Below are 26,479 nucleotides of genomic sequence, written 5' to 3'. Positions count from 1 at the left end.
TCTAAACAGGATGTAAAGTTGAGTGTCGCACCGCAATGCTCGCGATCGCTCGGTCCTCCGCAAAGCAATATTAATATCATTTATTTTCATTTCTGAATTTAAGTGATATGGGTGTGTGCAGCGTCACTGTAAAGACACATTGTCACTTTTATATTTTATTTTAAGCAACATTTAATTTCATATACCCTAGATACTTGGGCGCAGACTCAGTGGGCTTCCGAGGTGTCGTGTACCTTATGTTTCAGGCTCGTGAGGCTCAGGCGGTCTATTATTCCGGAAGATACTTGCTTACCTTTAACACAGTGTATGGGTTTACCGCAAAGATTTACACTTTGCTTCTCAATTATATGTCAGTGTCGTTCGACGAATATACTCGACCAAACATAGACATACCAGAAATGGCTCGGTTATTTCAAACATCCAATAGTTAATTTACAATAGCGTTGCCTCGATGAGAAAACAACGGAAGAAATAAACTCCAAGGTGGCAAGTAATTCAGTAAATCATCGTCTTTAACCTTGACACAATAGGTAGGAATTTCTCCTTTATACATTGTTGTGATGTTTTGCGCTGGCTACGATTGCGCTTGACAGTTATTCAGTTTTAATTTGTGAAATTGGTCGTATGTTTAATCCATGCCGCCTTGGTTAGCCTCGCCTTTGCATAATGTAACCATCATTGCTTGGCCGTTTATCGCAGTATCTGTTTTTTTACGGTATTCTCTTATCTATATTTGCAGGCCTGTGTACGAGTTAATCATGAGATTAGCAGGTTGGTAGTAAATAATAATAATATTCATTTCAAAGTGTTGGCCGACACTGGTTGATTGGAAATGTGTACCTCTGTGACAGGGCCACTAAGAGGAGTAGCAGTGGTACTATTGGTCGGACTCACCTGGTTTTTGGCCAGCACTCTATTCGGAGGAGACAGTGGCTCATCAGTGCGACATTTCTTTACTGGTAAACAAAATCAAATGGACACAACCTATGCTACATGTCATTCATGCATGTTTTTTGTGTTCCAAACCATGTGTGATTTTGTTTTTGTTATTTTAGGCGCAAGTGAGGAGCCAACAGCCGGTCAGTCAAATTACAATGACCATGTCCAATGTATGGAAAGTAGTATATTTAGCTGACTGATGTATTGTGTTCTTTAGCAGAGGCTCGTCCCCGTAGGTATAAATGTGGCCTTTTGGCCCCATGTCCTCCAAAGCACCTTGCGTTCCGTGTGGTGTCAGGAGCTGCCAATGTGATCGGACCCAAAATCTGCCTGGAAGACAAGATGTGAGAAGCGATGCATATCCTCCTCCTCCTCGATGCTCTCTCTCTCTTTTTCTGTTTGTCTGTCTCTCGCTGTCCCCTTTGATCTTTATTTCTCCCATCCCTTTTTCTTTTTCTCTGTGCTGCCTTAACCAGGCCTCACATCTTTCTGGGGAGCTGAATGCAAGTATTCAAACTCTCGGTTTGTTTATTTGTTTGTGGATACCTCACCTCCATCTTTTTCTTCCTTGTCTCTAGTCTTGGCCCTCGTTTTCTTTCCCATGTTGTCCCTCATGTTTCTGTCACTGGCCATTGGTTAACAGAAACTATTATCTTAACCTTGCCTGGCCCTCTGCCTGAAGCTAATGATTATATGTCTTCCCAGGTTGGTGAGCAGTTTGAAGGACAACGCTGGCCGAGGCATTAATGTAGCTTTAGTAAATGGTAAGACTTAATCCATCCAGATATATGTTTCTATTTCCTCTAGGCTTCTTAGTTCAAAGCTTTGGTCTAACTTGTTTATTTATCTCGCCATCATTTCTGATATGCAGGCGTGACAGGAGAGCTGCTAGACACCAAGTCTTTTGACATGTGGGCAGGAGGTATTTAAAACTTTTGCCTCCTCCAAAGGATACACACTCATAACCAACATGGGAACACATACTCCCCCGCTAATCATGACTCCTGGCTTTATATGCTCTATCTGTTGTTTTCAGATGTCTCTGACCTGCTGAAATTCATCCGACCACTCCATGAGGGAACTCTGGTGTTTGTTGCGTCCTTTGATGATGCTGCCACTAAGTAAGTCCAAGATGCTCACTCTCCCCTCCTTCCCACTCCAAGAACGTAGGGGGGGACACGGATGACAAAACTGTGGAATAAAGCAAAAAATAGTTTCCATAATTTCCAGAAGGTATCCAGGATCAAATGAACTGGATCAACTGAGATTGTATTAGATTCTACTCAACCTAAAACCGTCTGTTGAAAAGTCTGCCGTGCTAAATCACGGGTAAATCTTGGTTTCTGCTTGAAGGTGTGTCTTTACTGATGTCGCAGTCGTCTTGAGCCGATGACACAACAACACACACTTTTATTGCCTGCATAGTGTTATATTATATACTACCATAAAGTGTGATTCGTTCGTTTATGAGTTATTTATTAAATTTGGGTTGTTTCAAAAGGACGGAGACACATAATGACAATTGTCATGATTCATCCGGTTTGATGGCTCATTGAAAGCTGATTTATTTCACACTTTGGGCACCAACACTTTGAGATTGTTTCACACATTTTGCAGAGTGCCACACTCGCTGAAATATGATATATATATATATGAACCGTAACCAGAGCTGACGTCACTGCTGCGTCCTTGGAGGCATTCAGGCTCACTTTGGTCTTAGATAGACCATCTCGCAGCACAGCTCCTTGCATTTAACCTGGTGGTGGAAACGCAAGTCAGCGCAGTACGCCTTGGCTGTAGCTAGTTGCTGTGTAATGCCCGGATATTGTCATAGCCCAACTTCACGCCTGCAGCATAGATGATAATGGTTAACAAATGAAGACAGAAGTCTGGATGCGGTAGAAAATACATGATCAAAAACAATTTATTTTCTGATATTAATCAGATATTTGGTCAGAAGCTATTTTGTAAAATAATCTTTAAAGAGATATACCACAAGTAGCCAAAAGTTTGAAAGTGTGCATTTACTTGAGTGAACATCACTTCTATTTAACAATTTCTCCTTTGCAGAATGAACGATGAAGCCAGACGACTGTTCGAGGAGCTGGGCAGCACGGCTGCTAAGGAGCTGGCCTTTAGAGACAGCTGGGTGTTCGTTGGCGCCAAGGGTATCGAGAATAAAAGTCCCTTCGAGCAGGTACATGGTCATTCCTGAGGGTGTTCTGATCAGGAATCTTTGTGCTCATCATCGATTGCTGGAAGTAGCGTCATCAGATTCTGAACACGGGGTCTATTTGAAACTGTCTTTACTGTGTATCATTATTAGTTTATTTAACTATTATTTAACAACATGGTACATTCAGTTCAGACAACGTTATCGATTCCAACATAAATAGGTCCATTTAAGGAAAAGACGAGCAGCAGTAAATACAATATCCATATTAATAATATATTATTGACAAACCCAAAATCATTTTTTTTATTTTTACACTGTAATAATCTACTTATCTTCTACATAGTAACTTATGGTGACCGTTACTTCAATGAGACATGAGATTAGAGAAAATTTGTATAAAAAAGTGTGGGTTAATGAGTGGTTTCCATCTGGGCAGCGTCGATAATATCTTTGTCCGAGAGGATTAGGCTTCTCGTTCACTTATTAAAGTATAACGCCACGAGCGTGGCGCATTTCCTCTATCGCTCATTATTACGCTCATACCCAACGACGGTACAAGCTTAAACAAAATTATTATTAGAATTAAGAGATGAGAAAGTTATGAATTCACAACTGACACTTATGGCAGGCAACACGTGCAAAATATTAAACAGACCAGTGAAGCCATTTTAGCAGCGCGCAGGCAAATTATGGTGCCTGTTTTGTGTCAGTTGGTCGGCTCTTCTGATCTGGCTTTATAGAGAGCAGTAATCAAACTATTTAGAACAAATAAATTGGGCTGATAATGTTCCAGCCATTCCCAGCTTCCTTATTTATTTTTGATTGGAATTTTCTCACTAACTGTCGATATAACTAGGTGTCACGTTCAATTGTTTGAAGGCCTAAAGCAAATTGCTGTTAAATATCTTTTCTTTTTAACATAAGTAAGTCACGGTTGACCGGTTGTAGCACTGATGTACAGATATCCGTATATATTATCATTGTCTTTTCCTCTCATCAGCGTATGAAGAACAGTAAAGGCAGCAACAAGTACGAGGGCTGGCCAGAATCTCTAGAGATGGACGGCTGCATACCTCTTCGCGCACCCCTGGAGAGCTAGCTCCCGTCCAGAAGTCCTCTTCCTTTTCTTCTGAGCAAGTCAAATACAAAGAACGCCTGGAGCAGCTGACGTCCTGCTCATGAGCCCCTGATCTTTCACTGTGAACCGTGCCTGATAGACCTCACCAGCCGATAAAGGCTTTGAATATTTCAACTTTACTTTACTTAGACCAACTCTTATGTTGTATTTTTGCCCATACCAGACACTTTACCTTGGATATGTTTTGATGGACTACAATTTCAAGCATGCAAAGATGCAAAGACAAGAGGCGTTCCTGCTTCAACTTTGGGCAGAATTTAGTTGGTGTGCATATAGAAATAATTAAATAGAGTAAATCTGATGTTTCGTATGTTTCAGGATTCCAATGCAACAGGTCTGCAGTTCTGCAAGAGTCTGCAGTTTGTTTTGCCATTGTAGGCGAAAACTTAAGTTCCTTTGCAGGTCTGCAACTTCTATGTCCGTTTTTTTAATCTGTTGGCAAGACTCATCACTTTCTTGACATTTGCCGCTATTAAGTCTTATCAGTGAAAATAATACTATAGATATATTACCTAAGACATTTAATAATCAGATTTATATATGATGATGAACTTCTTTGACTACACCTACATCAGTGCGTACCTGTTCTTGTTCTCTATTTGTACTTATTGTTATTTTATGGACATTGTTCTACTTTTTTAACCTCTATTAGTACTGTTCGGTTTTGCATTTAATAGTATCCGAAGAAATTGCTGCAAATCTATGCCCAATGTTTACATTATTATTTTTTGCAAGCCAACCCTCATACTATTATTTATAAATATTATTGTGGTAACTTGCTTTTCTCTATTTTGGCTATGTTTTACTCCAATGTATTCATCAGACATCTGGTTATTCCAAATCTTTGATGTATATTGTAGGCACCATTGGTGTAATGGTTTGGTTGCTGTAGTTGCACTCGTGATTTCAGATGCTGATGAATTCAGTGTAATCTAGGTTCTTCGAAATAAATTTTAAAAGTCATACTTTTCCATGCTGTTTTTGTTTATAATTCGATACAGATTCCACAAGAGGGCGACATATATCAGGGTTATTGACTTAATACTGCTTGGAGGCATTTGGATACAGAGAGATTTATATATAATATCTATTATCTATAGAGAGAGACAAAAAAAATAAAGATAAATAAAATGTATGATGTATTAGATAGAAGCAGATTAGCATTTTTGTCGCGTAAGGCTAGCAAATCTTATCCTGTCATTAGTTCGTTCTAAGTTAAGCATGTTTTTCTATATTGTAATATTCTATATATTATTCACATCAAAGACCGCATGAGTACATCATTTATTTGGGTATCTAAAGTGAAAAGCTTTATGCTGAGACGCCTCGTAAACAACGTTTACTACCGCCCTCTTGTGGCTAAACGACGCCATGATAAGTGGCGTGTGTCTGGTCTAGCTCTAGCCCGTGGCAAGTGTATTCGACAGAAAGCGAAGCGGCCACAGCGAGCACGTCAAAAGCTCTTGACCCCCCCCCCCCCCCTCCCAAACGCCCCGTGCGTGAGTCATAGGATGTAAATTGTGTACATAATTTATTTGTATTCTAATATGAGGGAACACGTGTACGTTTGAGTCTCCGTACCGACGGACCGGAGGACAATACCTCAAAGCAAAGGCTGGCAGCATCTGAACTGGAGCACGTACATCGACTCGCGCGCACACCAAGGATCCACTCGAGTGGGGATTTTCAAAGCGACTGCACCACCAGAAGCCTATAAAACAGACCAGACCAAACACGGGTTTGCTATATATTTGGTAGCAGTGTAAAATAGATAGTGTAAAAAATAATTGTGTACGGAAGACCGTTTGTACGTTGCGTGGCTATAACGCTTCAACGGCGCTTATCTAACGAAATGATGTGTAGGTCTCGGTGAGTTCGCCATCTGGGCTGACCTGCTCGTCTGATAAATAACCGACAAGATGTTACATTTGGGTGAGTTATGTTTATTGTTATTCAAAGCTATGATGTTGACAGCCAGACGTTTGCCATTGTTGTCCAATTCCAATGCAACCGATGTTATTGATCGCACATATAGGCTTCTTAAACCATTCATAATGCTTTAAGAAGCCATTACCGTTAGCAAATATACCATTGCAGTTAGTTACTAAATGTATACGTGTCTTTCTAGATGACGTGAAGCTAATTATCAGTTAACACTAATTTGGGTCGGGTCTATGTTTATTTAGTGGGCATACGAATAGTATAGTCTATCGTGTATCCTACTCAGAGGGGCGGGATGATAGGCCTATAAACATCACATTTATAGCTTTCAGAATGAATATTAAACTGCGAGGCCACCGTTTTAGCGTTTATTTGTGTTTGTGTCTCATTCATGAATTTGTTCTTGTTCCGACCCTGTTACATTTTCTTCTGTCGCCACTTGACGTTTATAAAGTCAGCTGAGTACCCAGTTAGCCAATGACTAGCGAGCCTGCATACTTGCACTGTAAATAATGAAGCATGCACAATTAATTTACCACAATTATTGAATGTATCAGTTGTTGACAGTTCCATCAATGTTGTTCGCTGTAGCACGTTGTTAACTTAATCAAACAACATTTTGACCCTTTAATGGCTCACTACAATATGACTACATCAAGTTTATGGTGTTGATTGCTTTTGCTCTTTACGGCCTAAATGGACAGAATATTAACATGGAATTTTCAATCAGATTTGATTCATCTCTATCTTCAGCTATGAAGTCATGAGAGCTCAGAGGTGATCCGCTCAGCGCATGGGCGATTTGAAGTGATAAAAGTGGCTCAGCTGTTAATGTCAGCTCGAATGCTAGGACACCACTTCAGCATTGTGTGATCCTTATTAATAATGGTCTAATTAAAGCCTCGCCGTTTGCCCCTGGATTAGCTGGACGAACGGTGTGAAATGGCCCTCTGCTATCCAGATAACGCTCCCGTCGTCATTTTGTAGCCCCTCTGCTCTACCTACACTCCTCTCTCCAATGCTTGACCTGCATTGCACAAGAGCACTTGTGTTTCTAGCCCTACTGGTGGCCCACATGAAAGGGAACAGTCCAGTGACCAGTCATCAGGGACCAGTGTTATTATACTTTTCCCCCCCTCCCCACCAGTTCTTCAATACCATCTACTCTAGACATGTGGAAAAATAAGCAGAATGTTCAGGATGTTATAATTGAATATGAATAGGCTAGAAAACTGAATGTACAGTTTCTGTTCATTGGTTATAGCACACACAGCATATTAAAACCAGCAGCTATGCTCATACAATGGTTATAGTGAATCATCACAATCAAGTTCGTCCAGATGTGATGTTATGTCACAGCCCTTATCCTCCCCCTTGCATTTCATTTTATTTTGCATGTAACTTGTATGCAGTGCATTCATTATGCAAACATAATATGGATAATTGATCTTATTAAAGGAAATCAGAGCTGTCTGCATTGACACTTATGCAATCTTAACATCTGTGTAAGTGTTAGTGCTATTTACGCTCTGTGTATTTATTTTTGCATAATTAGTTAATGTTTAACAATGGATTATAATTTCTCAAACCGAAGGGTACAACCAACCAGTGTCTCTACATGACTTGAGTCTCCTTCATCGTTCTGTGGAAGCTAATGGCGGCCATGCTGATTGCTGGAAGCAGTCACTACAAAGATTGCATTAATCATAATTGTAGCCACGCCCATGCCGGTGCCCACAGATCTGCATGAGGGTATTGTTAATCATGTTTAACTATGGTCTTATGCAGGGCTGCTTCCTACGCAGGTTGTGTTGTAATCACAAAAGCCTTGTTTTGATAAATATTATGATTGTGAGTATGTCTAGCAACATGGGTGTGCAATCTGGGTGATAATGTTTCTGTTGCGCTATTATTGTTATTCCTAAAAATGATATTGAGGAACCTTCCTGGTGTTTTTGGGCCTAATTTGGAAAAATAATTACTCTGAAAATTATGCTTTGTTGATCTCAGATATTTATTTGCATTAAAAACATATATGCTATTACAGAAATGTTACATTTTGGCTTTTCCAAAATGGTACTAGATTTTTTGTTCTCAAGAAGATAACATTACAATATTGATTCTATATTAAATTGTGAGGAATGAAAGTAACAGCCTATTTTCTGTAGCCCTAATTGTTGTGAATCGGCCTTGACCTAGCAGTCTTAGCCTAAAGTGGCTACAAGATTGACCGAATGAACGGCTTTTAGTAGAGGGGGAAGATTGCCAAAACTATCCAGTTTCACTCATACTGTTGTGCTTCCATTAGCAGCTCTGGGCCGTACCTTCCCAGCCAAACTTTCCCTAATGCATTGCAGCCCTCCTGCATGTCCAAGCCATTCCAATCTGAAACCATTCTCTTCCCGCATCTCATCCCCCTGTCTAAAACCACAGTTGTTTTTTGTTCAGGCAGAAATTTAGCTATAGTCACTGCTTTCATTCACACCTCCACTGGCACATATTTGATCAGGCGGAATCCCTCCAACCCGCTTTTTGTCTATGCCAACCCCCTCTTTTTCATCTCCCTCTTGTTCTCTTTCACACACAGTTTTCCCACCCCTTCATGTAGCCATCCCCACTACCCCTCCCCAACTAACTCTCCCTCTCTGTCTCCCTCTCTCTTTTTTCTCTGCGGTTTGAACCTGAGTGTCAGCTCGCTCAATCCAGATAAAACACTGCCTGAGCCCCCCTGCATACTTTTTATACAGGCTACACTATTTAATCTGTGTCCCCCTCCATCACAATGTAACCCTGTCTGCCTGAACGCACGTGCACATTTCCCCCCAAATACACACAGCATGCACGCACACAGATGCACACATACACATACGCACACACACACACACACACACACACACACACACACGCACACGCACATGCACGTGTACACACACACACACACACACACACACACACACACACACACACACACACACACACACACACACACTGTCCCAAACCCCTTTGTCTGTCTGTCTAATTCTACAGCGGCTGTTTAGTCCCGGGGGATTAATGTGTGGATGGGTGCCCATGAAGTGAGAGGAATGGAAAAAAAGGGCATGAGTTGGTGCTGTTGGGTTGGGGAGGTGTGTGTGTGTGTGTGTGTGTGTGTGTGGGGGGGGGGGCTATGAGTTATGTTTTGAGGGAAATTAATAAAGTTCTAAAAGAGTCGGAGGGAGTTCTCCAACCCGATTTGTGGAGAGAACCCAAATCACCCATCCCATCTATCGACAGCAAGCGAAGCAAGATTTGTCTTGCTTCCATTTCAGAAACAAACGGCCTACACGGGGCTCCTTTCTTGCCGCAGGTGTAACACGGGGAAGGGTTTGCCCCAGCACAGGCCTGCAGGGCCACACAGAGCACAGTGCTTCAGATGGTCACTCCTCATTCGCTCCAGATGAATGAATACACGATGAATCTGACACGCAATCACAATCTAGATTGCATATACTGGACGATTTGTTTCTCTTATTGACTTACCCAAAATAAAGAATCATGATTTTGATCAGGGAATTTCATTGTGTTAATCACGAGCACGGCAGCTATCACTCTTAAGGTTGTTAAGACCCAAATAATTGCTGTCAGGAAATGCTCTTCGACATTCTTTCATTGGAATTGAATGTGCTGTCTGAGGGAATTTTAGGATTTGTCTGAGAGGAAGAAGTAAGAGATAGAGGAAGAGAAAGCCTGTCAGATTGGTGTTGATTTGTGGGTCTGTGTGTGTGTGTTTGCGCATGCGTGCGTCTGCTGTAGGCTGATGTATATTTGCATGTTCGCATATTAGTAGGAGAGAGGTTGACGGACAGGGCAATAGACACTAAGAGAGCATGAGTGAGGGATGTAGAGTGAGAGAAAGAGAGAGACTGGGTTTGTATGTGTTTGTTTCACAGAGGCGCAGGGCTGGTGAGAGAGAAGCGGGACTGAATGTGTTTGATGTACTGTGATAACTCTGTCCGGTATGTGGCTTTCATGGGAACTCCTTGCCCTGGGGACACTGGCAAATAAGCTCTGGCATGAAAGGAGATCGACCCTCTCTATATCGCCTGTTGTTTTTCCCCCTTGTCTCCCGACATCCTGTTAGCCTTTACCTCTCTGTCCACTGTGTGTGCCCACCAGGGTTCCCTAACTAGATGCCTCAGTCTTGTTGCATTCCTCTCATTAACTGTACACATGAAGACAAAGCACCCAAATTTCTCTGACAGGTACACTCAGTCCGTTGACTATAACGCAACAGGATACAATTAGCCTATGTACATGTCTGGGCCAAGCTGCTCTAGTTGTGGTTCGTCTTTATGGTACCAGAGTTTACATGGAGGCTCTTAAACCTTAAGTGAGAACCGTAAAGTATTACTTTGGACGGCGGAATGTGACTGGACTGGAAGTGTATTTCAGACCACACCACTCCCCGAGCAGCAGGGAACCAACTCTAGCCAACCTTTTGTGTTTTTATTTTGAGCGACAGCCTTTGGAATCATGTGTCACATTCACCCATTTCTTCGAGTCTGCAGACAAGACTGTACTTGACTGACGGAAGCCATGTTGACAAGATAATGACTGCTGTAGTGGGGTGGTGAGCAAGAACTTCATAGCCTTGAAGCCACATGACCAGACAGCAAGGATAGCATTGATTTGATATCTACATTTGAAAAGCGCTCAGTGCATGCAGATCCATTAACACAGCATTCGGCAGTAAGAGCCTGTGTATGTGCTGATTCTCTGTCTTTGCACTATATAATGCACCTGCAGATTGTCATCCAACAAAGATTTGGATTGACACAGTTTTATAATTATCTTCTTCTTTCATGCTGATCCATGCCAAATCACATTCCGAAGTGATTAAACATTTTCTTCAACGAAACCCCGTCTTCGGGATACCTTGGTATCCCCAACGATACGTGTAGCTTGTTCTGAAGCCACACCCACTTTGTGCTGCATTATACAACGAGTAGAATTAGCTACATTGAGTGTCATGTAAATGCACTGAATGAGTGCTACAGACACTGACCAACCGAGATTTTGTCATCAGCCAAACAAAGTTTAGGAAACAGAAAACAGTTGTTAAGTCTTGCAAACTAGAGGAGGGCCACTTTGCCAGAGTATCCTATGGGATAGACATTTGTTTGTTCATAAAGTCTCATGGAAGGGTATTTGGAAGGGTAATCCAGACGCTAACATATTGCACATTTATGCTGGCAGGGGAAGTGCTATTTATTCACTGTAGCTTTTGTTGTTTTAATGCCATGCACAAGCACTTGGTTCCGGTAAGGCCAGTTGCCTCATCATAAATGGTTACAATGCACTTTATTGCTTCTGTAATACTGTCTGCTGGTCAGCAGTAGGCAGGAGTCGGTGTGGTGCAGTTCTGTTTCAGGATGGTTTGGAGTAGAATGAGCGATTGTTTAACAGCCAGGGGCCGACGGACAATTATAGATAGATGCCACTGAAAGGGTCTGACACACAAACACACACACACACACACACACACACACACACACACACACACACACACACACACACACACACACACACACACACACACACACACACACACACACACACACACACACACACACACAGATAACTCACATGGGATCTAAACCCCGTCAATGAATACCTGAGTGCTATAATACCCCAACAGTGAGCAATGCCGTCAGGTCTAAACTCGCTAATTCGACAATGGTACATTAGGAGGGCTACATGGTTGGCTACGATGCCTGCCGCTGATGATAATTACAAGGATTGCTTCATTGTTATGAGCCCTTTCCTGTCTATCTGCACTTGCATTCAGTTCCATACGGTATGCCTCGATCCATCTGCCTATTAATTATTCATGCAGAACAGGCCCATGGTGCGCCATCCATATTTAATGTTCACGATCACATATTCCTAATGCAGCAATCTATTGACTAATGCTTCCATTGAGTACAACCAAGTCACATGATACTCATAAAGACCGGCTTTATCGGCCAATACCATTAAATTGGCCATGTGTGACACTTAAGCAGGTTAGATGTTGAAACATAATGGTTAAACCCAAAACAGAGACTTAGCTCTTGTTTGGCTGTGATTAGCAGATTATGTGGTTGCTCTCTTTGTGAGTGAGTCAGGATATTATACCATATATAGAAACTATTGGGCTTCCTGTGCACACTACCAATTAAAAAAAACACAGATTAATCACCGCTGAGGCACTAGACCATGTTTGGACATTTTGTTTCATCTTAGCTTTGCTGGAAATGACTTAGCCTGATCTTTTTGCTGCATTTTATTTGGTTCACATCTTTCAAAACGGCACCTGCATACCAACATTTTTATATGCAATGTATGCATGTATTATGTATCCAAATTAATTAAATCCTATTTGATGATAGAAATATGGGAATATGGGATATCTATATGACAACAATTTGATACTTATGATATCTGTATATATTTTTATAATATTTCTCTGCCACCCTGCTAAATATGTATGTGTGTTTTTGTTTGCCTTGCAGGGTTTACCTGAAGACACTTTTTTACAAGGAAGCCAGGAGCAGGGAGCTGTTCCCTCGGAAGACATCTCTCTGGCTGGCTGTCTGCTGCGTGTGCACATGAGAAGTACTGAATGAGGTCAGGTTTATTTCAGTTGGTCGTGAGTACACCTGCTGGAGGGAGTAGGTGGGACATGGAGAGAGGGAGAGTGAGGATACAACTTCATCTTTAGTCTCACCATCTCAAACTGAACAACTGATTTTCAAGGCGTGACTGACAGCGAACGAGGGGGTCAACAGGGGCGGGGGGGGGGGGGAGACTCGGAGGGACCTGAGGCGCCAGAGGAAATGCCAGGCCCTCTGACAGGGGTCAGAGGGTAACCACGGACACAGAGAGAGACGGGGACTGGCCGAGGATCCGAGGTTTGGAGGCGGAGACCGAGGACTAAGGGAGGGTAGGCGGGAGCTGGGACCGCCGTTTCCCATGGCGACCGACCCCGGAGAGCCCACCGGCACAGAGGACTCCTCGGAGAAACCTGATGGACGGAGGAGAGGCGAGGGGACGGCGGAGGAGGCGGGGGAGCGGGCGGTGGGGGGCGGCGGCGGAGGACGGGAGAGGACGCGCAGCACCCCCTCCGACTTCCCCACCTACAACACCAAGGAGAGGCGGGACGAGGGCGGAGCTGCGGGCGGCCGCGAGGGCGAGGGGGAGACCCCGGTCCGACCGGCGTCCTTCTCCAACCCTTCCTCCCCGGCGCTGGCGGCGGCGGCCGGCGGCGGCAGGCTGAGGCGGGAGAAGCGCTTCTTCAGGAAGAGCGTGGAGATCTGCGAGGAGGAGGACGAGGTGGACGAGCCCCCGCCTGCTCCTCACAGCGCCCCCCCCCTGGAGCAGCGCTCCTCAGACTCAGTCTTCGCCGGCAGTGGCGGCGACGGCGGCGGCGGCGGCGGCGCCGTTCAGCAGGTTGAGCCGAGCGCCGTGTCGGCCAGCGCCGTCCTGGGGCAGGAGCCCGGGGCCCCCGTCTCCACGCAGGAGGCCGAGAAGGACTCGCCCGCCTCGGTCGCGCTGCAGAACAGGGAGCGAGCACGGGAGCTGGAGGAGGAGGCGGAGATGAAGGCCGTGGCCACGTCTCCCGGAGGCCGCTTCCTAAAGTTTGACATTGAACTGGGCAGGGGAGCCTTTAAAACGGTCTACAAAGGCCTGGACACTGAGACCTGGGTGGAGGTGGCCTGGTGTGAGCTTCAGGTAAGAACAACCCTAACCTCTGTGTATTTTAGGTTACATCCACAACACAAAGAACAATATTGTTTACTATATATTGGTCAAGATATAATATTGAACAAATACTGCCTTATCATCATCCATACTAGAGTAGGATTGAACACCGGATGTTTCCAGTGTTTTGATTTCACCTGGAGTGTGCGACTGTAGCAAAAGCATGTGACCGCAGCGGCGTGGGAGGCTCATTTCACATCAGAGGCTTTTTGTGCCAATTACGCCGGGGCCAAATCTATAAAGCCAGCATTGTTCCTGTGATGTGTATCCCATTGGAGGAAGTGTTCCGGGAGTGCTCTCTCTCCTGCCTGAGAAACTCTCGGCACGTTGTCTTCTTGCTATTCATGCTGTGAGGCTGGAGAGGAGTGGCTGCATGGGGTGAAAAGGAGTAGCATCCGCCAGCTGAGTGGCAGCACCACAGAGGGAGAACACGTGGGGGCGGTTTTGGGGGTGCGCTTATGAATAATCAAATCGCAGGCTTTTGTCTTTGTTGTATGTTTGTGTACACACATTCAACGTTGAATGGTTACCAATTAGCCCAAATGGTATGCATCGATGAGGGTTAGAGATGTGACAGAGCTGATGGTTTGGTATACAAATGAACTCAGTTTTTATAGCCACATCGTAGCATTTCATCTGCACATTAGTGAGTGATATCGCATGGTTACATAGTTTTTTACTCATTAGTGCAGCATCCAAAATGGGCACTATTAGCAAAGTCAGCGTCATACTTATCTTTTTTACATAGCCAACATGATTGAAATGAGAAATGTTGACTGGGTATAATTACACTGAATATAAGATTATACAGTTGTTCCCAAACTTTTGGTCAAAATAAGTAATTCCATTTCTTAATGTTGTGTGATAAATCCAACACAATATGGATCGATTTTAATTATATTAGTCTCTATTTTTCTGGTACTGCTGCTCAATGATCTCCATTTAACTTCCTGCCCTCTATTTGTGGTTTGCACATAACTGGTGTCACGTTACTGCAAACAATGCAAAATACAAATGCAAAGGCTGTAATCCAATGTATTGCAATCATTCATGGACAATGCATAGCTGCAGATTGTATTATCAACAACAATCATTTACGATGAGAGGGGAAGCCTCAGACAGGCCCATGATGCTTAGGTTTATAATCTCTCACACCATTCAGTTGTACTCTCTCTGTGATCATCATACACAATGCCGTGCCGTCCAGCCTTATTAAGTAGGAACCACGGTCTGTTATGTGTTTGATCGGCTTGGGTGGTGATTAAAACACCCAGTTAATATAGACTTTCTGCAGCGCACTGCTGAAACGCCTCATTGGCTGGTGGGGCAAGGGGGGACATTGTCATGCCAGCGTGAGCTCAACATGTGGTGGGAGACGCACTCGAGGAGGCCCAGGAGAAAGTGTCTCTTTGAATGCTGACCACACAATGGAGTGCACAGTGTGGTGGTAGTGGTTCTGCTGGTGCTGGTGGTGCTTTTGAAGCAGCAGATCTTGCTGCAGATCTAGCTGCAGGCATTGAATGTGGAGGAGAAAAACTCAGTCATGTGTTTGGTTTGCATCTTATTCTAAATCAATAGCTTTGACTAATCCCTGTGTTTTAGGCCATGACACATACACACATGCACACACCTCAACGCAACCACTTCCTCTGACACCTTTTCCCAGCCATACTCGTCCAGCTCGTCGGTGAGCCTGGTGACGGTGTTCTGTTTCTGTCTTGTGTCACTGATGAATGCGGCCATAGCCTCCTGCCTGAATACTTCCATCAAAGGCAACGGCTCGCTGCTTTCTCACTGAGTATTTTACTCAGCTCTCCTCCGCTTGTGAGAGGCCATTCCCCTTTCTTTCCCTTATGTCTCTAATGGAGGATTCACCTGATAACACATTCTAAGGACAACTTCAATGGCAACATATCGGCCCTGCACTGAGAGAGACAAAGTGTTATTCCATCTTTATCAAAAAACGAAAATACTTTATTAGAAAGCGCTCCCTTCGCGGTATTACTGGGATATCGTATTTGATTTCAAACAACCGCACCAGGCTACCACAATATTCCATAAGAAAATAAGGTTATTATTGATTGAATACAAATGGAACATTTGAGAGCATAGACACATTGCGCTGCAGCAGAACGAAAACCCTTATTGTAAACAAACTTTATATGACTTAAATGTTTATTTGAGGGCAGGATGGGGGGGGGAGGATATTGAGAGAGAAAGCAGGTAGACCTTAGACACATACACACACAGACACACACACACACACACACACACACACACACACACACACACACACACACACACACACACACACACACACACACACACACACACACACACACACACACACACACACACACACACACACTCACAGAAGCATAGGGATGGAATAAAAATGAGCAGCAGTGGAAAAGAGACTGGGCAGTGTGTGAAAGAGAGGAGAGAGACGGGGGGTGTTGGTAGAGAGTGTGAGAGAGTGAGAAAGCAAAAGAAGGCGAGAGACGAGGTGTCGGTAGTGAGAGAGAGAGGAATATAGATCGAGAGAGGGAGGGAGAGGGAGTGAGAGAATGATGAGCCAAGCGGAGGATTAGCATGGCAGCTCTCTCGGCGAGCGTTTGTGGAGCTAATGCAAAATTACCGCACACAGGCAGACAATGACATGCACACTCAGACACACGCACACACACACACACACACACTAACACTCACATACACACAGTACATCCACACACAGAGTTGCATGATCCCGGCCCGATAGATTGAGTGAACATTTTAATACATCCCGGTGAAACAGGACTCCAAACCATACATTCAACAGTTAGATTGGATTTACAGACATCTGTTCATTTTTATAGTCATATGCAAACTAGGTCAAAGCGCGGAAAAAAAGGATGTTTGACTGCATATCTGACGGCCTCCACTGCATACCAGATTCACAATTTATTACCTTTATCTATAACGATGCTTGTTTCTTAAAACTGATCAAACACTCTTGGCAATTTTATATCTGTATTGAAATCCCAGAGCTCCTGCTTGACCTATGCCACACCAGGGAAATCCTTGGGATTTGCAGATATGATTTTGGGAACACTTGATGAACTGTAGCCTGTGTACAGGTCCAGTTGGTAGCCAGCAGCAGAAAACTGTTTCAAGTCTGTTTTTCCACTGATAAGAGAATGTACTGCAAGCTAAAAAGGAATATAACAAGTGGCTAAAAAAAGCATGTCAGAAACGGTACGTTTGAGGGATGAACTGATATCTATTGTCATCCAAAAAATACTGTTATCAGTTCGGCATGTCGTATGAGAAATGTTTGTGCTAAACAATAATAGAGCAGCATTGGCTGACAAGAAGCTTGTTGTCCTGACATGGGGTTTGTTGATATTTTATCATTGCAATCATTTACTTCCAGGAACAAGGCACCCTGTTAAAGAGACTATTACAATTTGGATATTTATGATGATCAATCATATGAACACCTTAAACAACTTCCAGCTTTTCAGTGTCGGGAGAAATTGCGGGCATGAGAGCAGTTGATGAAACATGGTGGGTGGATGACCATCATATCTTCTAGACCTGGCTGATGTGCAAGCTGCTGGCCTGTAGCCTTGTGATAATGTAAAGAGTGCTGTTAAGCACATCCATAGCTTCTCTGTGACTGCCCACTAAGAGATGGGGAAAGTAGATGTTCTAATGCACCCTAAATGAGTGGCTAATAAAGCCTCAGCGTGCCCAAAAGTGCGGACATCCTTTTCATCCTCGCCTCTTTCCTGTGAGTTCTACCTCTAAAAGGGCAAAGCTGTTTACCCCCCGCTCATTCCGATCATTGTGACGTCCTCAGCACTGTTTATCACCCTATACATGTGTTTGGGTCCATCACGGAAAGTTGTGAGGGTCAATACCATTCCTTGTTTGTGTGGGGGTGAGAGTGCGTATGGGTGTTTGTGTGTGTTTGTATGTCTATATATATGTTAATGTGCATGCATGATGTGTGTGCATGGGGAAAAGGTTATAACCGACATGTTTCGCAACCGGCAGGTATGTGTGGCTGTCTGCCTCTGTACGCCACTGTATGCATCCATGTCTGTCTGTCTCTCTCTCTCTCTCTCTCTCCTCTCTCTCTCTCCTCTCTCTCTCTCTCTCTCTCTCTCTCTCTCTCTCTCTCTCTCTCTCTCTCTCTCTCTCTCTCTCTCTCTCTCTCTCTCTCTCGTCTCTCTCATCTCTCTCTCTCTCTCTCTCTCTCTCTCTCCCTAACCTCCTGCTCGCCCACTCCCACTCCCTCTCTCCCCGGCCCCTCCCCCGCGGCGCTTTGTCTGGTCGAGTGAGTATACAGAGGGGACGCAGGGAGTTAATTACAGTGGGTGCCAGTCAGTCCAGAACAAAAACCCTGCACAGACAGCACAACTAGGGCGGCAGAACACTCAACGGCTTCCACCCGGTGCTGCCCTGGTCCGGCTCAGCCCACCCCCAGGGTAGTAGAACATCCCCAATCATAGGCTGACCTGGCAAAACAACCGGCAGCAGCGCAGCCCATGGCCAAGCCTCGTGGGGGGGAGGGGGGGGGGGGGGTTGGGGTCTGGAGCAGGGGGCCCTGTAGTGGGCGCCGGGGGCGGGGGGGTCTGAATAGAGCCGTCTGAGTCTGGTCTGCCACAAGTGAACCAGACCAAGGCCAAGAAGGCCAAGAGACCAGACTGGTTGAGCTGGTAGCAGCAGCATTCTGGGCTGAATGCCTGGAGTGCTTCAGGTTGCTATGGAGATAAATGTTGTTAGTGCCTCCAAGAGAGATGTTGTTATTGAATGTGTCTTCTTTTTTTTTTGGAAAACCCGACAAGAGCTCTGCTTTTACAATTATTTTAGACAGAAACAGACTCGCTGCACAGGATGGTGTTTATCCTGGTAATATTAGCAGAGTGTATAGGGTTACCGGCCTGACGCACGCGGAAACTCCATTCTGAAACCTACATTTAGCCCCTGTTGTGAATCGACTGTGCCATGCCAAATACAGGGAGCGGATCGGTTTGTTACGCTATTAATTGGAGAATTGTCGGTGGTGCACAAGTTACAACTGTCGTGCGCGTTCCAATGATCATCGTTGACCTTTGAGAGTTTGGTCGTACACAGCTTTGACCTAATCCACCTGACCTAACAGCAGAAAGGGGAGGAGTTGGTATTTATGTATTTGATTACAAAACAAACAGTTGGATTAGCACAGGAAAACTAAAAACATGCTGTTGACCTGTGAGCTTATTTTAGCACTGGCTAAAATGGGCAAAGTACAGAATAATTGATTAGAGTCGATCCATATCAATAGGATAATATTGACAAGAGGCATATTTGTCGGAAGTAGCGACAGTTAACTGGTGTCATGTGGCCAATTCCACGCTGCTCTAACGGTGGTCCCAAACCGGTCATATAATCAGTGGTGGTCTATTAAGGGACCATGTATTCCCCAAAGTCTGGCATAAGTAATTCAGTTGAACACTTGCCAAAATGACTTCAATGACTTAAGGTATTCTGAATCTTGCTGAGTATTACAGCTTACCACGTCAGTTTGATTACAAAGGAATTTAAACACCCTCCTTGTAATAGAGCCATTATTAGAGACCGCTAATGACCTCAAGTGCACGGAAGTTTGGTAAAGCTAAACCAACCAAGCTAATTGTATTTAGTAATTATAGTGTCTAAGCATACACTGTAGAATATCATTGTAATAACTGGCTGAACTAAACCTGACTGACAATACACACAAACATGTTTAAGCACAGCAACACAAAAGCAAAACCCTTAGACATAATTATTATTGGCATTATCGTTGTCCTTTCACTGCAAAGCATATGCTCCAATATGCCTGGTTTTAGACGTCTTTGGGGAGGGGACCCTCGTACGCCCTGTTATTAAAGCTCCATAGCACACCTAAGCCCATAATCAGCAGGCACATTGCGCTTTCTGAGAAACCAAAAGCAAAAGCCCTTTGACAGAACAGAGCAAATGTGTTTCATTTCGATTTGAATAAAGAGAAGTCAAGTAATATTTTAGTCTGTCTTTAACTCCCAAACTGTCTCATGGACATTTCAGAAATTAGGAGGCAATCATTGAACATCAAGGTCTGTGGTAAAATGACGAGTGGGAGGAAATTGACTTTCGAGACCAACTGGACAACCTGTTTACTTGTCATCAACTTTGTCCAATAGCCATGGAGAAGGGCGGTGGAGATCTGTTCAAAAGGATCACCAATTATGTTCTCTGTTTGATTTACAAAAATTCTCACAGTGAAGTTAGTTTACAGAACGGTTTGGGAGTGGGAACATTTTCCCCCAACTGTCTAAAAGCTTGAATAACATTTACACTATATTCGTTTAGCAAACCAATCTTTCCAAGTGCTCCTTAACTACCCCTTGAGACATTCCAGACTTGATATTGTGAGCTTCTTCCGCTCTTATCTCATACAGGGCAGTAGCATATATAGTCCAATTCAATTATATGTTAGGTGGAGTTGAGCTAGGCTTTATTGCTCCACCCAAACTGTCAGGGTCACCCCGTTCTGCATGAGTTTATTCCTTGGTCCCTAATGCTATTTAATAGATAATAGCACTAATCTGCTTATGGCACACTGTATCTGAAGTCATCTGACCTGCCACTGGGTGCACTGTGGTTGTTATTGTTCTTGTTTAATTACTAGTTAGTGGTTGTGCTTCTTAGTCTGTATTTATATTGTGACACTGGCTGCAATACAATTGAACTTGAACTGTGTTCAACGAATTACCCTGTTATGTTTAAATCTTCAAGATATAGGCGCCCGTTCATACAAACAAATCAACTACTGCCAGAACAAGACCAGAAAAATCAATGGCGGTGGTGGCCGGTGAACTTGGCCTCTGGGAGCCATTCGGTTGTAATCCCTGCTCCTTCTCTACCAGTCCTTTCCCCCAGTCTCGTCTGCTGTAGATTACTGTAATCTAATTCTGGACAGCCACAAACGGTAAAAGGCTTTACTCCCACACACCCCGGGTCCATAAAGTAGACCAGGTCATGCATGTGCACGATCCACCTGCACCCAAAATAACCCGTGCATGTCCCCGGTGCCGGCCCTGTGACATGAGGCTAGCTGGCCGTATCGATCTCACTGCTGGTGGAATATCACTGCCACCCAGTGTTCCGCTCTCCAGACAGACGCTGTAGTCTGTAGAAAAATAAAATCAATACTGGATGAAGCTGACTTTTTTTGCGCTGTCAATGCAATCGTCATGTTTCGACGGGGGGGGGGGGGGGGGGGGGGGGGGGGGCTCACGTGTCCTGGTCACCCTAAGCACCCACCCTCCCTCAAAACGTGTCTCGTTGTAGGCCATATCTGGCTGCTCCCTCCGCTGTGTTTTACGAGCCTGCTTAACCCCTCAGCTCAACCTTCTGCCAGGCCAGGTGTCTGGTCCCAAACTGTCTGCTGTGGAAAAGGCTGGGTGACCTTCCGGGGTAGACCAGAGTGTGTTCTACAAGTGCATTAGGCTAAACGAGCTCAGCACTCACCACACAGGACTCTGTAGCGTGTTGCATGTAGCACAGCCAGCCACACACATGTAAGTGAGAGAAAGAGAAACTGAAAGTGGAATAGAAAGTCTGTGTGTGTGTTTGTGTGTGTGTGTGTGTGTGTGTGTGTGTGTGTGTGTGTGTGTGTGTGTGTGTGTGTGTGTGTGCGTGTCCTCAACCCAGTTTTAAATAGCTGCTGCATTGTTTACAGCCAAGTGCGTCCATTCGTAAGCCTGCCCAAAATGGAGGCTGTGCGCCAGCCAACTGAGTGTTAAACTGCCCTCATTAAATGCTGTGGGTCATTACACAAAATCAACATGCTAATATTCACTGTTGTTATTATTATTTATTTTGTTAATAGCCTGCATATTATCAGCACTGCTGCAACAGTTTGACCGGACCAGAGTCACTCCTTCAGTTTACAATGAAGGCATGTTGACCTGGAGGAACTTTGGCATGGATGAAAGTCACCCACAGCAGGGTCACAAAGGGTCCCGTTCATAGTTCCAGTCTCCTCCACCCCCACCCTTTCTCCCTCCCTCTTGGCCTCCATCTCTTTGTGAGTCTGTCGTTTCTTCTATCCATTAATCCGGGAGATCCAGGAGTCTGTTTTCCTTCTTATTTGTTGCCTGTGAGCAATCTTAGTGAGTAGCTGCTTTGTCTGTCGAGCGTTGATGACGATATCTGTTGGTTCTAATAAAGAGGTGCAATGATTCACAAAAGTCACATTGTGGACCTTTATTCACTCCCAGGGTGTATCAATTTTAGCTCAGCTCAATATGTATTACAATTCCAATGAGTCAAATTCCCTTGATTAAAGACAAGCTCTACAGTTGCATCAACCATACAGACACTACACAACAGCTTCTCCCCACTTAATTAAGTGCGGCATTCACAAACCGGACAGCTTTTCTCTCAATGGAATTGAGTGTTACACACATACAAAATGAATGCCGGTCAGTGGATAGCATTGCAGCCTTATTTGAAGGACCTTGAAAGACACTCACTAAGCTGTGCGCCACGGAGAATTGATCGTATGCATCTTATTAAATATACAGGCCTGCCTTATCAGCAAGCTAATATTGTAAATATAAAACTTTGCAAAGAACAGAGAACAGTTGTGTCGCGTGACCCCAGCGGCCACCAACGCGGCAGTTATCCAATCCAGCCTGTGAAGCCACCAAGTACCAGTGGAATAGCCCTCTCAGTGGTACCAACCGTGGTCATTGTACTCTGATGTGTTAAGCAGCCTTGTGGATTGAAAAGGCTACTCTGACTTATTCATGATGCACTTGAACAGCGCTATCGCCTTTCGCTTATTTAGCCTGTGTTTGTTGTTGTGCCGCCATTTGTGTGTGTGTGTGTGGGAGATTGTGTGTGTGTGTGTGTGTGTATGTGTGTGTGTGTGTCGGGGATAATCTGTGGTGGGAACCGGTCTTGCAAGCAGGAAGACAATTAACTCTGGGGGACTTTGGTTGACCCAAGGGTGGTCTGATGCAACACGTAGAGTCAGGCAGCTTGGGGTGCAAGGAGCAGGGTGCAGAAAAGTGACGTGTGGACACCCACGCTGGTGTGCAGACCAAGAAACACACGCAGGCACCCTGTCTCAGACACTCAGACAGGATGCTCTGACTGAACAATGACAAAAACGGGCAGGGGAAACCAACGCACCACACTGGCTCTGGTTTTAGTAGCGTCACATAACCTGTCCTTTTCCAGTGAAAAACAATTGCTGTCATGGTTGTATAGGTTCAAATAAATGAATTATATATATATATGAAATGTTCCTTGCCGTATTTTAAACGTAACACACTAATTGTTGTATTCACTTCTCTATTTGTTCAGAGAGAATCTCTGAGGGAACATGATTCATTCAATATAATTCCTATGATACAATGTTCTTGCACCTATTTGCTTTATTTAATAGATTAGAATGCACAAATTGAGGTTGTTCACCTAAGTAGAAGAGGTAGTGGCAGCCACCTTTCGGCAGACTTGCCACTAAAAATGAACACTGTCTGAAACATGCACACACACGCTCACATATGCCTGCACACACACACACACACACACACACACACACACACACACACACACACACACACACACTCACTTACTTTTGCATGCATACACACAAACATTTAGAGGCAGATGGAGTAAAAGTGAGTAGAGAAGATGGGGGGGAGGGCAGGCCCAGGGCATGCATCTTATTTTTAGCCACACCATCCCCGTCAATTCTAGGTCTCTGGTTCCAGTGAATAAATGGGGGGGGAGACTACTTCCAGAAAAGGGCATTGTGTCGGCAGTGACAGAGAGAGAAGCTTTCGGAGAAGATGATTCACAGACGGAAAGAAGGGAGAGTGAGTGAGGGGGAGACGGAGCAGAAGAAGAAAGAGAGAATGGAAGGGACTATGAAGAGAGGGGCTGATATAAATGAGGAGGGCGGCAGTGATCCGCCTGCTTACCTCAGAACACCTGCCGACTGCGAGGTGTTGGGTAAACAGCGCGGCACTACATTGAATCGATCGATGGAAACGGTTGCTGAGAGGCGTGTTATTTTTAGGAAGGCCCATGTGCAACACCCAAATGGCTGTTACTGTCTCCTCAAGCACTGAACGCACAATATGTTTCAGAATCCATACTTAATGTGATAGAATAGAATTTAGACTTTTATAAAGGGTTATTTTTATTGAATGATTCAGTGACCCTGCAATGCCCTTAGTCACTGGATTAGCCATGGCATGTTGAATATCTATTTTTCTTCCTTGATGTATTCATTTTATGCTAACGAGAGATAAATTATGTTTTTCAACATTGCAAAGTAGAAACATGCCGCCCTTATATAAAGCTATTTCGAGGAATTTCTGCATGAGGCTTATTTCTGAATAGCTTTTGTACAGCTGATTGTCACAGACCAAATGGCTTTAGTCTCTGGCTAGCCCTGGTCCTGTGGGACTCCCTGTGCCCCCGTCAATGGGATTCCTACAGCATCAATACCAATCCGCCATACTGTGGAAACGACATGGCAGATGCAGCAGAGCCGTGGTTTATGTTGCGGTCACTGGGTGGTGGCTGGCCTCCCGTACAACTCTTGTTTTGCTAGCACCATCTAGCGGCAGGGGGTGTGTAGTGCCAGTGCAGCCCGGCTTGACAAAACGGGTGTGCTGTTTCCAGGTTGCTTAATAATTCAGCAGCTCCCTCGTAGCAGCATCTGTCACTAATGGCCTGCGATTGTTCCGGTGCTTGTGTCACCGTGTCCCTAAAAGTATCATTGATCTCAATGTTTTCGTTGTATAAGATAGTGTAATGGATTGGCAGTGACAGTGTGTTTGTCATCAGCGATTTCAGTGCACAAGTTTGGTTATGTTTGCTTGCCTGTCATTCCATCTATTCTAGTTTCTGTACTGTATGCAATAAGGCAGTAGATACCAACAACATGGGAACATACTCAGAACCTTATCTGTACACAGACACAGACAGAACACCACGCACCCACACACACACACACCCACACACTGTCTGACAGGCGTGTCTGCCTGTACTGTATGTACAAATAAAGCTGCTGAGTCTTTAGTACTGATGCGTTCCCTTCCCTTTAGGACCGTAAGCTAACCAAAGCAGAGCAGCAGCGCTTCAAGGAGGAGGCTGAGATGCTGAAGGGGCTCCAGCACCCCAACATCGTGCGCTTCTACGACTCCTGGGAGTCTGCGCTGCGGGGCAAGAAGTGCATCGTCCTGGTTACCGAGCTCATGACCTCCGGAACCCTTAAAACGTCAGGGAGCCCTTCCTCTTTCTCTTCCTCTAGATCGCTCGCAGAGTGGGACTAGAACAATATTTACACTTTTTGTTTTAGTGGGGGGCACCATAAACTCACCGCCTGTTTATAAACAGTTGATTAATTGCCAGAGTAAAATATCTAAATATTAATTTAGTGTGTGAGTAATCATAAAGAGATTAGCCATAATTCCACTTTTTGCAAATAGAGAACGCAAGAGCAATTCAAATCCTTCAAATCATTGATATCAATGAAACAATTAAATCAAATGTTTAACATGACCTTATTACAGCATGATCCCATTAGCATGGACGGGTTGTTTTTTATTATCCGGCAGGTCAAATGTTTCATTGAAAATCAATGTTAATTCAATGAGTGTTGGGTTTCTAATCATGTTACATTGTTGGATTATCCGACCTGCGATGTGATGCGAGTGATCTCACTCAGTTTTTTTTTGCGCTAGACATATCCCATTACATCTAATCCTTTAAGAGAATACCAAAGACTCCCCCCTGTATCCCCCCCTCTCTCCACAGTTACCTTAAACGCTTCAAGGTGATGAAGCCCAAAGTCCTTCGGAGCTGGTGCAGGCAGATCCTAAAAGGCCTTCACTTCCTCCACACCCGAACCCCTCCTATCGTCCACCGGGACCTCAAGTGTGATAACATCTTCATCACGGGGCCCACGGGCTCCGTGAAGATAGGAGACCTGGGACTAGCTACGCTAATGAGAACCTCCTTCGCCAAGAGTGTCATAGGTAGGCTACAAGGAAAATATGAATGGAAAAAGAACAGTGTGGTGAGTGTACATCCTGGTGCCCTGCTTGCTATGGATTAAAGATTATTGTTGACACGGCCGGCATTCATCCCGGCAGCACTTAGTGTTGAAGAACGGCGCGAGAAAGGATATTTATCCAAGCACAGAATGTGGATAACAGAGGGGCAGGCTGATGTCAAAGATTGCCCAGGAAGTAAGCCTCTCTATTGATGGAGTGGTTCAATGGTTTTATTGAAAAATGTTTTCACTTTCAGTACTTAATTCTCTCTTTACTGTAACATGAGCCCATCAAACAGGAACATAATGGTTAAGGCATTTTTTTACTCATTTTAATTTAAAACAATTCTTCCTTGGAATGTATTAGAACCTTTACAAAAATTAATTTCAATTGAAAACCATTCTTCTTCGGACCTATAATTGGTCACAATGT

The 26,479-nt window shown here is 44.3% G+C and overlaps 2 protein-coding genes across 8 annotated transcripts in view; both read left to right on the top strand.

The window, feature by feature from the left end:
* The first annotated feature begins 227 nt into the window (after positions 1-227).
* Positions 228-5,216, top strand: fam3a (FAM3 metabolism regulating signaling molecule A). Of its 3 annotated transcripts, XM_079741448.1 has the most exons (10): positions 228-530; positions 740-771; positions 852-959; positions 1,056-1,079; positions 1,157-1,283; positions 1,645-1,703; positions 1,811-1,861; positions 1,976-2,060; positions 3,010-3,136; positions 4,116-5,216. In XM_079741448.1, the coding sequence occupies exons 2-10, from the start codon at positions 759-761 to the stop codon at positions 4,212-4,214; spliced, it is 693 nt and encodes a 230-aa protein (XP_079597574.1). In that variant the 5' UTR covers positions 228-530; positions 740-758; the 3' UTR covers positions 4,215-5,216. The 3 variants fall into 3 exon arrangements, with proteins under 3 accessions (XP_079597574.1, XP_079597573.1, XP_079597572.1); XM_079741447.1 differs by lacking the exons at positions 228-530; positions 740-771 and having other exon boundaries at positions 783-959; positions 1,160-1,283; XM_079741446.1 differs by lacking the exons at positions 228-530; positions 740-771 and having other exon boundaries at positions 783-959.
* Positions 5,217-5,772: 556 nt separating this feature from the next.
* wnk3 (WNK lysine deficient protein kinase 3) overlaps positions 5,773-26,479 on the top strand; it is a 38,205-nt gene continuing 17,498 nt past the window's right edge. For 3 of the 5 annotated variants that reach the window (XM_079741527.1, XM_079741528.1, XM_079741526.1), the window contains exons 1-4: positions 5,774-6,185; positions 12,728-13,946; positions 25,097-25,269; positions 25,809-26,029. In XM_079741527.1, the coding sequence (XP_079597653.1) occupies positions 13,188-13,946; positions 25,097-25,269; positions 25,809-26,029 (1,153 nt within the window). In that variant the 5' untranslated portion in view covers positions 5,774-6,185; positions 12,728-13,187. Of the gene's footprint in view, positions 6,186-12,727; positions 13,947-25,096; positions 25,270-25,808; positions 26,030-26,479 lie in introns of all 5 variants that reach the window. The other 2 variants (XM_079741529.1, XM_079741530.1) reach the window with 2 other exon arrangements.

This window comes from Pollachius pollachius, assembly GCF_949987615.1.
Source record: "Pollachius pollachius genome assembly, chromosome: 8".
Classification (NCBI taxonomy): domain Eukaryota; kingdom Metazoa; phylum Chordata; class Actinopteri; order Gadiformes; family Gadidae; genus Pollachius; species Pollachius pollachius.
This window is presented reverse-complemented; position numbering and strand designations above follow the sequence as displayed.